Genomic DNA, 14,512 nt, shown 5'->3' with positions numbered 1-14,512 from the left:
ATTAATTAAAGACCTATAAATGAAGCGCAGTTCACTGTGTACTGCAGCCACACCTCCTTTACTGTGACTGACAGGTACAGAGGCCACACCTCCTTTTTCTGTGACTGACAGGTACAGAGGCCACACCTCCACTACTGTGACTGACAGGTACAGAGGCCACACCTCCTTTTTCTGTGACTGACAGGTACAGAGGCCACACCTTTTTTTTGTGACTGACAGGTACAGAGGCCACACCTCCTTTTTCTGTGACTGACAGGTACAGAGGCCACACCTCCTTTTTCTGTGACTGACAGGTACAGAGGCCACACCTTTTTTTGTGACTGTCAGGTACAGAGGCCACACCTCCTTTCTCTGTGACTGACAGGTACAGAGGCCACACCTTTTTTTGTGACTGTCGGGTACAGAGGCCACACCTCCTTTTTCTGTGACTGACAGGTACAGAGGCCACACCTGTTTTTTGTGACTGATAGGTACAGAGGCCACACCTCCTTTTTCTGTGACTGACAGGTACAGAGGCCACACCTCCACTACTGTGACTGACAGGTACAGAGGCCACACCTCCTTTTTCTGTGACTGACAGGTACAGAGGCCACACCTTTTTCTGTGACTGATAGGTACAGAGGCCACACCTCCACTACTGTGACTGACAGGTACAGAGGCCACACCTCCACTACTGTGACTGACAGGTACAGAAGAGGCCACACCTCCTTTTTCTGTGACTGACAGGTACAGAGGGCACACCTTTTTTCTGTGACTGACAGGTACAGTGGCCACATCCCTTTACTGTGACTGACAGGTACAGAGGCCACACCTCCTTTTTCTGTGACTGTCAGGTACCGAGGCCACACCTCTTTTTTCTGTGACTGACAGGTACAGAGGCCACACCTCCTTTTTCTGTGACTGACAGGTACAGAGGCCACACCTCCTTTTTCTGTGACTGACAGGTACCGAGGCCACACCTCTTTTTTTCTGTGACTGACAGGTACAGAGGCCACACCTCCTTTTTTTGTGACTGACAGGTACAGAGGCCACACCTTTTTTGTGACTGACAGGTACAGAGGCCACACCTCCACTACTGTAACTGACAGGTACAGAGGCCACACCTTTTTTTGTGACTGACAGGTACAGAGGCCACACCTTTTTTGTGACTGACAGGTACAGAGGCCACACCTCTTTTTTCTGTGACTGACAGGTACAGAGGCCACACCTTTTTTGTGACTGACAGGTACAGAGGCCACACCTCCTTTTTCTGTTACTGACAGGTACAGAGGCCACACCTTTTTTTGTGACTGTCAGGTACAGAGGCCACACCTCCTTTTTCTGTGACTGACAGGTACAGAGGCCACATCCCTTTACTGTGACTGACAGGTACAGAGGCCACACCTTCTTTTTCTGTGACTGACAGGTACAGAGGCCACACCTCCTTTTTCTGTGACTGACAGGTACAGAGGCCACACCTTTTTTGTGACTGACAGGTACAGAGGCCACACCTTTTTTTGTGACTGACAGGTACAGAGGCCACACCTTTTTTTGTGACTGACAGGTACAGAGGCCACACCTTTTTTGTGACTGACAGGTACAGAGGCCACACCTCTTTTTTCTGTGACTGACAGGTACAGTGGCCACATCCCTTTACTGTGACTGACAGGTACAGAGGACACACCTCCTTTTTTTGTGACTGACAGGTACAGAGGCCACATCCCTTTACTGTGACTGACAGGTACAGAGGCCACACCTCCTTTTTCTGTGACTGACAGGTACAGAGGCCACACCTCCTTTTTCTGTGACTGACAGGTACAGAGGCCACACCTCTTTTTCTGTGACTGACAGGTACAGAGGCCACACCTTTTTTTGTAAAACTGCCAAACATAGAGGCCACATCTCTTTCACTGGGATTGACTTGCACAGAGGACACGCATCTATTTTAGAGACGGTCACGTACATAAGCCACACCCCATTCCTTTGACCTGACAGGTACAAATTGTACACCTCCTTCAGTGGGACTGAAGCACAGAGACCATGTCACTATTATTCACACTGCTCTCTGCTTCAGCTCGGTGTACTTTACCTCACAATTCCTGAGCCAGACATACTGTAAGCACTATTATTAAGTCCTGGATAATAAAAGAAGAGCTTTGATGATGTTTTCGTTCCTCTTCATCCTGTCTCTCAGCTAAGCCAAAAGCATCATCAAAGAAGAAGTTTGGAAAAGCAATCAGGCGCTTCACATTGTTTCAGCTGCACATCATTAAAGCAGCCAGCGGAAACAAAAAGGAGGAAAAACAACTGTGATGCTCCATAAGCGACTGCAGACTGACAACTGGATGAGAGAAAGAGGGAGGAGTAAGCATGTAAGGGTTGGGAGAGAAGAAAAGAGCAAGTGTGGAGGAAAATAAAAGAAAGAAAGAACAAGAGAGCAAAAGGAAGGAAGGAAGGAAGGAAGGAAGGAAGGAAGGAAGGAAGGAAGGAAAGAAGGAAGGAAGGAATGAAGGAAGGTTATTAAAAGAAAGAAAGAAAGAAAGAAAGAAAGAAAGAAAGAAAGAAAGAAAGAAAGAAAGAATTGTGACAAGAGAAAAGGAAAGAAAGAAAACAAAAGAGAGCAGGAGAGTGAGTGTGTGTGTGAGAGAGAGAGAGAGAGAGAGAGAGAGAGAGAGAGAGAGAGAGAGAGAGAGAGAGAGAGAGAGAGAGAGAGAGAGAGAGAGAGAGAGAGAGAAGAATGGTTGAGCAACAGGAGAGAGAGAATGAGTAAAAAAGGTTGGACGGAAGGAAGGAAGGAAGGAAGGAAGGAAGGAAGATGGATAGGAAGGTAATGCTGGTTATTGAAAGAAAGAAAGAAAGAAAGAAAGAAAGAAAGAAAGAAAGAAAGAAAGAATAATGACAAGAGAAAAGGAAAGAAAGAAAACAAGAGAGCAAGAGAGTGTGTGTGAATGTGTGTGTGAGAGAGAGAGAGAGAGAGAGAGAGAGAGAGAGAGAGAGAGAGAGAGAGAGAGAGAGAGAAGAATGGTTGGGCAACAGGAGAGAGAGAACGAGTAAAAAAAGGAAGGAAGAAAGGAAGGAAGGAAGGAAGGAAGGATGGATGGATGGATGTGTATAGTGGTTATGTGACAGGGGGTAAAACGCTGTGGCTTGGAGGCAGTAAAGATGGCGGTGTGCTCTGATGAGTGAAGCTGAAGATGAAGATGACACGATCTTGGCATCTCTGAGACAGAGGTGCATTAGCTCTGTCAGTTTAATGTGTTTCCATTACCTCTCTCTCTCTCTCTCTCTCTCTCCCCCTCTCTCTCTCTCTCCCTGTATATGAGTTTATTTCTGCTGTACTGAGATTGACCAGAGGAAGGCAAGCTCAAGTCATTTCTTCCTCTTGTTTAGAGACAGAAGCTAAACTCAGTCCAGACAGAGAGACGCAGTCATAAATCTGGCTAATATAGAAGCGGATGGATTTCTCCAAGGAGACTGAATTTCTTCAGTGAGGTCAGACAGGACTACGTCCATGTGCTCAGAACAGAGCCTCCGACTTTTACTGCCTGAACAACTCGCGTCAGGTGCAGAAAAATAAATCAGATAAATATATCGGCGTCGTTCAAACCCTCACACACTCTTAAGGACTGAAACAACGTCCACAGATGGCACATCAAACCCAAACCATCCTTTTTAGTCAGGTCTCCAATACATCCAAATAATCTTAAGGCTGCTACACAAAACAGACCTAAGATACAAGACATGAACGTGAACACAGAATGAAAAGGAAATGAGTTTATAGAAATGAAGGAAGAGGACATAAGTCAGTGTTTGGGGGTATGAAGGTTAGAATTCTAGACTGGTGGGGGGCAAGAAAGAAAGAAAGAAAGAAAGAAAGGAAGAAAGACACAGTGATAAAGGGCACGTGTGTGTGTGTGTGTGTGTGTGTGTGTGTGTGTGTGTGTGTGTGTGTGTGTGTGTGTGTGTGTTCCTTGCTTGTCCTCCAGCCCAAAGACCTTTGAAGTCCAGGGTGTTCCCTCGTCCCCTACCATGTACCCTCGGCTCCAGGCACCATGACACTGGTGCCCCTTTTCCACCGAGGCAGTTCGAGTGCAGGTTCGGAGCCTAATTTAGAACCAGTTCTTTCTGTTTCGACCTCCAAAGCACCGACTCCGAACCAGGAAAAGTGGTTCTTAAGTAGCACCAAAACGTTGCTGGTCTAGACTTAAGAACCGCTCGCGTCAGGAGCTGGGGGCGGGGCTACTGTTAGCGCATTTGATAATGTACCTTAAGTATACTAATGTTTAATACGCTTTTACTTTACCGCGATATGATACATTATCAGCACACATGATAGTAGGTAGCTACATGCTAAGGCTAACTTTTTTCTGTGTTAATGATAAAATAACGTTATGTACTTTCTCGATTACAACCTCCGTTTATACAGATTACACGGAGCCGCACGTACACGTTTTATTCGCCGCGTTTAGATGTTAATGTATGTTCACAGAGCATTAACAGTAAAGCAACATCCGCCATTGTTGTTGTGTTTGTGTTTGTCGCTGCTGCGCTAACGTCGCTGGGACACGTGACACGTATACAGTGACGTCACACTCGGCGCTGTGATGCTCTCTAGCCGGTGGAAAGGCAAACCGGTTCTTAGAAGGTTCGCCAGTGGAACCAACTTTGAACCAGCACCAGCGCTAGCTCTGAACCTGCACCTGGTTCTTTTTGGTGGAAAAGAGGCATGGGAGCTCTTCCACCCCCACAGGTTACCCCGGAGACCTACGACAGCCATCTTGTATACACACAATAAAACCAGGTAGAACCGAGCCTTCAGATGGCTGAACATGCAAGTGTCTTGATTCCTACAGAGTTCAGCTCCAGTTCAAGTCATACACCACTGTTAGTAACTCTAATCGCTCCCTGTAGACCCAACTAGCCAGATCAGATCAACAAAGTGCTGAGTGAGGTCCGATCTCCAGTTTTTTTTTTACTCTCATCACTTCTACCCTACAGCGTTCTCCCACAAGATCTGACCCAGCCTTTTTTTTTTTTATTGTTTTGCTCACTGAAATATCCCATTACGGCAAATTCAGCTAAATATAAGAACAAAACGGGCCAAGCTGAAAAATTCCCAAATAACTCAAATAGTTGTTCAAAATGTGATCTCTATTTTTAATGCTGCTTTTATTAAATAAACCATTTACAATCAGTTAATACATAAATATAAATAACTAAACAGAAATAACTGTTGTTGGGTTTTTTTTGTAATAAATAAAAAGCATATATGAATAAGGATTTCATTAGGTTATTTTTAGGTTTATTATTAGGCATTCATTCATTCTTTTTTTTTTTTACCTGATACCTACACATTACTACATATCCACCTAGTATTTAAATGGTGTAAATTAATTATTAATGATTTGATCATTAATTAATCATGAATAATTCGCCTTTAATTAGTACACTGCATATTACTTGCTTGTAAATATTTCATAAACAAATCTGAAATTAAAGGGCAAAAAATAGCACAATACACATACATTATTATTATTATGATTATTATTATTATTATTATTATTATTATTATTATTATTATTATTAGAGAGCAAAACATCATGTTACATAAAAAATGTAACCTTTATTATTGTTCTTTTTTTTTGACCCCTCAGTTTTGCTGGATAGATTGTGTTCCAGAGACAGACAGATCTAGGGTCGACTCTCCTCCTCCATGTCCCATCCTGTTATGTCTTTCTGATTGCTTTGCCTGTGCAGGTGTTATGGTTCCATCTCTCCACTGTGTTATCACACGGAATGATCTACGGCATCGATCGGCTCAGAAAACGCTGCATAATAGGAGTTGTCAAGATAGCAAAACGACTGTAATGGAAGCAATTAACTTTTCAACCGAGCGTCCGTCGCCGCCGGCTGTTTCAGGAGTGAAATATCATCGCAGGTTATCTGCCAGGATAAGCCGCTTGGAACGTCGGGAACGTTCAGACTCGCAAGAATTAATGTGAAAATGTCAAGCGCTGCATTAGAAGGCTGTAATGAAGATGGCCCCCGGTCGCTGTTGTACATCTTTCATTATTTATTCATCAGCGTATTGAGCGGCGTTATCAGGAAGAGAAGCTCGGAGCTCGAGCTTGGGCTGGACGAAGCAGATTAAAGTCGGCTTTGTTAATAAGGCAGTCTTCGGCAAGACCAGTCTGTGATGTTAACAATCACCGAGCTGAGATTAACCCATCACCAAAAGGGGTTAAATGGAAACATTTAACTAAGAGCCTAAACACTGAATTTATGTACACAGTACAGCATAAGGTGCAAACTAGCCTGCAATACATCTAGCATAACCAGTTACGCTGAGAAATCTCACTCACACAGACCTCACGTGGACCTCATTTCAACATATAAAATGAATTCGCTTTTTTTACCGTTCATTCCCTGAAATGTTCTATTTCTACTACAATGTAAAATAAGTGAGAATTATATCAATACATTTCTGAAATAATAATGATAAAACCAAGATAAATACGCAAATATGAGCTTGTATCGTGTTTGTATTGGGAGTGCAGTGCTAGTTTATAAGGAAGCGTAATGCAGTTAGACGGTAACCTGCGCCACAGTCGCCAGGACCTGTGGGATTAATTAGTGTCTGTGGAGGAAGCAGTAGTATTGTTCCGTTGTTAGCCGGTGTGTTACGCTAACTCTCTGTGGAGAGCACAGAGTGAAGAGGAAGAACATTCAGAACATTACCACACTTTCTGTCTTATAATCCTCAAGTCCAGATTCCTGAAAACACACACTACCTTAAAATCTGCACTATACCGTGAATCTCGTCTGATGTCACTACACTATACTGTGTATCTCGTCTGATGTCACTACACTATACTGTGTATCTCGTCTGATGTCACTACACTATACTGTGTATCTCGTCTGATGTCACTACACTACACTATACTGTGTATCTCGTCTGATGTCACTACACTATACTGTGTATCTCGTCTGATGTCACTACACTATACTCTGTATCTCGTCTGATGTCACTACACTATACTGTGTATCTCGTCTGATGTCACTACACTATACTGTGTATCTCGTCTGATGTCACTACACTATACTCTGTATCTCGTCTGATGTCACTACACTATACTGTGTATCTCGTCTGATGTCACTACACTATACCGTGTATCTCGTCTGATGTCACTACACTATACTGTGTATCTCGTCTGATGTCACTACACTATACTCTGTATCTCGTCTGATGTCACTACACTATACTGTGTATCTCCTCTGTTGTCACTACACTATACTGTGTATCTCGTCTGATGTCACTACACTATACTCTGTATCTCATCTGCTGTCACTACACTATACTGTGTATCTCGTCTGATGTCACTACACTACACTATACTGTGTATCTCATCTGATGTCACTACACTATACTGTGTATCTCGTCTGATGTCACTACACTACACTATACTGTGTATCTCATCTGATGTCACTACACTATACTGTGTATCTTGTCTGATGTCACTACACTACACTATACTGTGTATCTCATCTGATGTCACTACACTATACTGTGTATCTCGTCTGATGTCACTACACTATACTCTGTATCTCATCTGATGTCACTAAACTATATTGTGTATCTCATCTGATGTCACTACACTATACTGTGTATCTCGTCTGATGTCATTACACTATACTGTGTATCTTGTCTGATGTCACTACACTATACTGTGTATCTCATCTGATGTCACTACACTATACTGTGTATCTCATCTGATGTCACTACACTATACTCTGTATCTCGTCTGATGTCACTACACTATACTGTGTATCTCGTCTGATGTCACTACACTATACTGTGTATCTCATCTGATGTCACTACACTATACTGTGTATCTCATCTGATGTCACTACACTATACTCTGTATCTCGTCTGATGTCACTACACTATACTGTGTATCTCATCTGATGTCACTACACTATACTGTGTATCTCGTCTGATGTCACTACACTATACTGTGTATCTCGTCTGATGTCACTACACTATACTGTGTATCTCGTCTGATGTCACTACACTATACTCTGTATCTCATCTGATGTCACTACACTATACTCTGTATCTCGTCTGATGTCACTACACTATACTCTGTATCTCGTCTGATATACACTGAGTTAAAGTTTACATTTAGACTGTTTTAGGCAGTTAATAATCCTGAAATTCTGCATGTTTTGTGTCTAGCTTGGGGAGAGACAGCGTCAATATGATGTCTAATGTTTTCTGTAAGGAGATTTAAGGAGTAAGAAGTTTTGGAGATTTTTTTTTCAACTAGAGCTGCCAACTTTCTGCGACATGAGTGGCAGCAATTGTTGGTGACAACATGTGGGTGTTTTCAACAGCACAATAAATTTGAGAAACATTGAACTTCCTGCTAATATGGAGTGACACTGTGCAGTGACTACCAGTAGAAGACAGTCGAGGTGACGTGATCTTTCACAAAGACCACACACTGCATAATGTCTCGTATAGTATCAAGGAGATAAACACTGCTGAAATCTCCCTCAGGAATCTTTCATTTCGGCCGCAAGAAATTATACGGAATGCTATATGCTCCGCCCTCTGATGAATGTTGTTACTATGGCAACAAGTAGTAGGATAGGAACGCCTACTGACAACTTTGTAATACCAGTGTTGTAATGTAAAGGAGTACAAATACTTCGTTACCGTACTTAAGTAGAAATGTCACGTATCTGTACTTTACTTCGCTATTTAAATTTATGTCAACTTTCATTTTTACTCCACTACATTTCCTAGATAAAATGTACACTTTTACTCCGTTATATTTCCAATAAGCGTCTTCGTTACTCGTTACTACAAAATAAAATCAGAAGAAATGTGTGCGACTGTAATAAGGGAGGTTTGGCGAATCACTGCTCCTAAATTGTATTACGCACGTCCACGCGCGCTACGGAGAAACACAGGTACGCGCAGCGTGCACGCGCAGTCAGAGCTGGAGGCGTTTATCTATAACGTTAATCGGCTGAAAGACGCAAATACGGCAATCAAAAGCAGTGAAATGTCACTATTCTTATTACCAGAGTTGTAGCACAAACAAAATATTAATGCAAACAATCCATACAATACTAAATAAAATAACATTTATTGATTTGGTCTTTGTCTTATGAATAGTAGTTTATTAATGACTGCATTCATCGAACACACCGTTTGTAGAGAACGCACACATACATGAACTGATCTGATTCAAGACTGACATCATTACATCATGCATAAAATTTTGGTGTCCACTTTTGCCATTTAATAATACCATAACTTTTGGCTTACTATGTAGTCATATAATATATAATATAAAACTCTTCTTGTTTTAAATTCTCACTGAGGGCTAAAACCCCTAAAGATGAAACCCTCCGACCTGTGAATATGTGGCCGACTTTACTTAAGACGCCGAGGCGCTTTTTTCCTTCTCGATAGGTGAGTAACGTTGGTTTTGCTTTGTTACACAGAACTAATATATGCCTTTGTCCTTTACATGATGATGCTTGTGTGGCATTTTTGCTTGTTTGTTTATCTGCAATCGTATCGTTCCTCCCTTCAGCTATGATAGACACGTTTCTTTCTGTTAGTCGCCTGGGTTACGTATGTATGTGTGGGCGGAGCTATCAATACAGGGGTGGGACTCATTTGGGTTAGGGGCATGTATGTCAACATTGGCTTTCAAACAACGGAGACCCCACCTTTAATACTGACTGTTAATACAGAATCATATTACTGATATTAAGTGCCACAGAACCACCTGTAATTTCCACATAAGTATTTCTAGCAGTGTGTGTAGTGACCCCAGAGCCAGAATTCCCAGAAAATCTCTCTGGCTTTCAATGAACCAAATGAGCATTCAGCGTAACCTCCACTAGACGAGGCTGTGCACGGTGAGGTCATGTGTGCAGGAATTAATTAACCAATGCCGGTGGGTTCCTCACGCTGCCTCAGCTGCACATCTGCAGCTATTTTTAGAAACGTCCTCCACAATCTCCGATAAACAGCAGAAAGATAAACGAACAGATATGTGTATCACGCAGGCAGTTAAAAAGACATAATGGCATATAAACCTACACGTTCACCTCTCACTGGAATTCACACGGAATATAAAGGCAGGTTTTTTTGGGGGTTTTTTTGGTTCTCAGTTCCTGAAAGCCTGCTGAGATCTCAGATCTGTTTTTATTACGACTCACTTGTAAATACAGCAAGGTTAAGGAGGGGATTTTTCTTGAAAGATCTGCACGATTGAATACCTTTGAGGTCAAGTCAGGTTTTGTCTCTTTGCTAATTATCAAACAGACTAAACTGGGGATCTCTAATCTCTCTCCTGGAGGAAGAGACATGCAGAATGAAAGAAAAAAGAAAGCACATCCTAAATGACTTGCATATTAATCTTCATAATGAACTAATGACTGACTGTATATTACAATCACACCCCCAGTGTCACCCATATGAGGATGGGTTCCCCCTTGAGTCCGGTTCCTCTCAAGGTTTCTTCCTTTACCAATTTAAGGCAGTTTTTCCTTGCCACTGCTGCCTGAGTCATCTCAGACTTGCTCATAGGGGAATAAATACATACAGATTGTGAACTATATACATCTAATAATAATCTAGAATTTTTATTCTGTTAATTCTTATTTCTTTTATTATTCGTTAATTCCTTTATCATTAATTATGTTTACCTTCTGCTCTATGTTTATGTTCTGTAAAGCTGCTTTGAGACAATGTCTATTGTAAAAAGCGCTATACAAATAAACTTGAATTGAATTGAATTGAATAATGATCAATAGCATCCAAAATTCGTTTTGTGAGTTTAAACATCTTTTTACCCACAATGCCTTTCAATGATGATGACCTAAAGATAGCGGCGCAACGGGATCCTCGCATTCATCACTACTTAAAGCCAGTGAGCACTTTAGCAGCAGCACTTTAGTTATCTTTCTCTAACCTCCTCATCTGTACACTCGAATCATACAAATCAGCTTCCATCCTGCTAATAGCCGCAATGCATTCTGGGACTTCGAGTCTGGCATCTCTACTACTTATTCTCTTAATTTGTTATTAATATGACAGAAAATGCATGAATAATGTATATGCTCTTCTTTTGTGTTTTGGAGTTAACAGAGAAAGTTGGCTGTTATCACTTATAAGGTGTGGATATTTTTTTATAACTTATTGAACTTTTTATATACCCCCTGTGACGTCAGAGCAACACAAAGATAAATGTAATATATAATGTGGAGTTTAACTTTAAATGTGCAACTACAAGATGAAACGTAAACTAGTTTGTTCATGTGGTTATATGTAATGTGGGATCTGGATAAAAGATGCTCTGTGTGCAGATTAATAATGATGTAATGGTGAGTAGTGAAGACTCATTAGTTACCTGACTCAGGTGTGTTATGAGGTTTAGGAGCATGCGCAGTGATGCAGGGACGAATTCAAAACGCACAATGACATCATGTGATTCCTCACCTGAAGTCAGGAGACTGGTTCGGCTTCAGCCCGTGAAACCCGGTGGACAAGGTCAGGAGCCACCTCGGGACAAAACTCCCGGCCTCGCACTCCAGGAACGGAGCCGACCACTTCACGTGTGTACTTTCAACCACGTGACCCTCGTCCCCGCGTCTCATCTCGCGTCTGTGCGCGTGATACCACTCGGTGTCTGCGGTCTCGTTTCGGAAGAAGTCGCGTGCCGACGCGGACAGGTCTTGCAGCACGATGTCTCCGCCGCGGCGCGTGGCCTGGAGGAAGACGCGCGGCTGGTGACCCGCCGAGGAAGAGGAGGAGGAGGATGAGGCGGCATCGAACACGACGGCGGCGCGGTGGATCCTGGCGTCTCCTTCCACAACGCTACGCACTAGTGCGCGGCACCACTCCAGGTCGCGCACGAGGTTCCGTTCCCGTTCCCGTTCCCTCAACAGAGCCCGGAGGAAGCTTGCGGCGTGCATGAGAGCGTGCAGCGCAGGGCGGGCGGCTGGGTGCTGGTGCACGCGCGTACCGGCCCGCAACGCATTCAGCTCGTACCTCCCGGTGCAGTTGGCGCGCTCGAGCGCTGACGGGTCGCCTGTGTGCAGAAACGCAGCCACGACCCTCGGCAGTTGCTGATGCTGATGTTGAGGTTGATGCTGATGTTGAGGATGATGAAGCTGCTGATGATGATGCTCGTCCCTTCTCGGTGCCAGAACCGTGCAGTGCGCGCCCACAACAAAACCCACCTGCAGCAGCAGCGACAGTCTGATCACCGCCATGTCCTTTAAACCTGGTCACAGATCTCTGTTCACCCTTCACAGCATCCTCTGTTCACCTGTAGACGCTTTACTCCCACCTGACTCCTGTGTTGTTGTTGTTGTTGTGTTTCCTTTACACACCGTTACATTTGTCTGTGTGTGTGTGTGTGTGTGTGTGTGTGTGTGTGTGTGTGTGTGTGTGTGTGTGTGTGTGTGTGTGTGTGTGTGGGGATTTACAATAATATTCTCTCTCCGCTTGGTTTACATCAGATGTCCTAGGATTCCGATCAAAAGGTCCAATCCATACGGGCGTCGAAACGGATTTTTCTCCTCTGCACTGTTGAAAATATAGAAATAATTCAGTTTTCTGGCTCCGAAACACACTCCGCCCTCCGAGCAGCGCTTCACTTAAAGCACTGGATACGGCAGCACACGCCGTAGGTTCTCTAAGCCCCGCCCCTGAAGTGATCTGATTGGCTAATGCAGCCGCGACCTCCTTGATTTCTGTGTGGATAATTCACCTGTCAATTAGGCGCTGTCCAGCAGCGGAGCGTGCTGAACTCAACGTGCTGAAAGAAAGAAAGAAAGAAAGAAAGAAAGAAAGAAAGAAAGAAAGAAAGAAAGAAAGAAAGAAAGAAAGAAAGAGATACACACTTTATGTGGGCTGTATGTTGCCTGGGGAAAATTAATGACTATATAATGTATTGGCACCCTCTGCCTTATCCATCTCTTCATTACACTCTCATCACATTTCCGTGTAAAAGAAAAAAAACAACTAAAAATACACATCAACAAAACTAATACACATAAAATAAACAAACACATGTGTTCACGAACTGAACGTTAACATTTGAAATGATTATGCAGTTAATTGTAAAATGAATTCTATTACAGTCCCCTCCGTAAAATTGAAAGGCAATGCGTGTGTGTGTGTGTGTGTGTGTGTGTGTGTGTGTGTGTGTGTGTGTGTGTGTGTGTGTGTGTGTGGGTAAGAAATCAAAAGTCGAGACTAAATATAAGGCAATAGATAACGCTTCTAAGCTGTTTAACAGATTTTTATGTGAACATCGATTCAAGTGAAGTGAAGATGCTTTTATTGTCATTACAACCATATATAGCTATTGCAGTACACAGTGAAATGAGACAACGTTTCTCCAGGATCATGATGCTACATAACACAAAGACAGAGCTAAGGGCTTAGCAAGTAGTTCTAGATACATAAAGTGCAACTGTGCAATCTGGGGAATACAAGACAATACACAAAAGACAATACACAAAAGACTATACACAAAAGACTATACAGAAAAGCAGCACCAACCAGTGTAAATACTGTATCTTCAATTAATTTTGGGTGTGCAGAAATACTGGAATGAACACATTAGTATTATAGCAGCAGTTACATGTGGTATTGTAATGTATTGTAATGTATTGTGCAAAACAGAAATCAACTGAAACTTTCAGCATTTAAAAGAAATTTTTGACTATTGATCACAAACTCAAATCTTCAGCATTTTAGCAAAAATAAAAAATATTGGCCTTGCTGTTTTAATACTTTTACAGGAGACCAAATATATGAATTTAATCAGACGTTTTAAAACTCAGAGAAAATCTTTACGAAAAAAATACAAGTTCACTTATATTTTAATCGAATTGCACATTTTTCTTTACTTTTATGAAACTCTCTTCTTAACACTTTAATAAAAATGGAAGCCTGTTTTTGTCATGTTTGTGTTCTGCACTGAAAGTTTTTGTCTTGTCACGTTCCACAGTAGTTATTAATATGAAAGTAGACACTTAGGACATTAAGAATTCGTAGTGATTCTTAAATATTTCTGCTTGTTTCTATCCTACAAATGGCAAAACTCTCATCGAATGGTTCCAGACAAAAATTAAAATGGTTTGATTTTATATCTTCTAAGTTCCTGGTGAAATCAAACCCATATACAAAATGTTAATCATGATCAAGACGAGCATATACGCATCGGGAATATTATCCAGTGTGTCCCATCTTTCAGTCATTAAAACATGAGGATGCTGTACGTGGGATTAAAGCTGCTTGATCAGGGTGGGTTGTAGTTGTTTTACGTTGCTGGCAGCTGCACTGCAAAGCCACTCTGAAGTTGTGAATCATGAAGCAGTGAGTCATCATCTCATGATTGCTTTTTTGCACCGGAACAATAATGCCACCATCACAACACACACACACTCAGGACTTTGTGTAAATCCTCAAAGTAAAAAAACATCAGAACAACAA

The 14,512-nt window shown here is 42.2% G+C and overlaps 1 protein-coding gene across 2 annotated transcripts in view; it reads right to left on the bottom strand.

Moving 5' to 3' along the window:
• Positions 1 to 12,695, bottom strand: part of gpr158a (G protein-coupled receptor 158a) — a 114,294-nt gene extending 101,599 nt beyond the window's left edge. Inside the window, exon 1 of one of the 2 annotated variants that reach the window (XM_047811694.1) lies at positions 11,504 to 12,695. In XM_047811694.1, coding sequence (XP_047667650.1) covers positions 11,504 to 12,279 — 776 coding nt within the window. In that variant the 5' untranslated portion in view covers positions 12,280 to 12,695. The remainder of the gene's footprint in view (positions 1 to 11,503) is intronic. The other variant, XM_047811695.1, reaches the window with a different exon arrangement.
• Between the last annotated feature and the right edge of the window lie 1,817 nt (positions 12,696 to 14,512).

The sequence above is a fragment of the Tachysurus fulvidraco genome, chromosome 3, assembly GCF_022655615.1.
Source record: "Tachysurus fulvidraco isolate hzauxx_2018 chromosome 3, HZAU_PFXX_2.0, whole genome shotgun sequence".
Lineage (NCBI taxonomy): Eukaryota > Metazoa > Chordata > Actinopteri > Siluriformes > Bagridae > Tachysurus > Tachysurus fulvidraco.
This window is presented reverse-complemented; position numbering and strand designations above follow the sequence as displayed.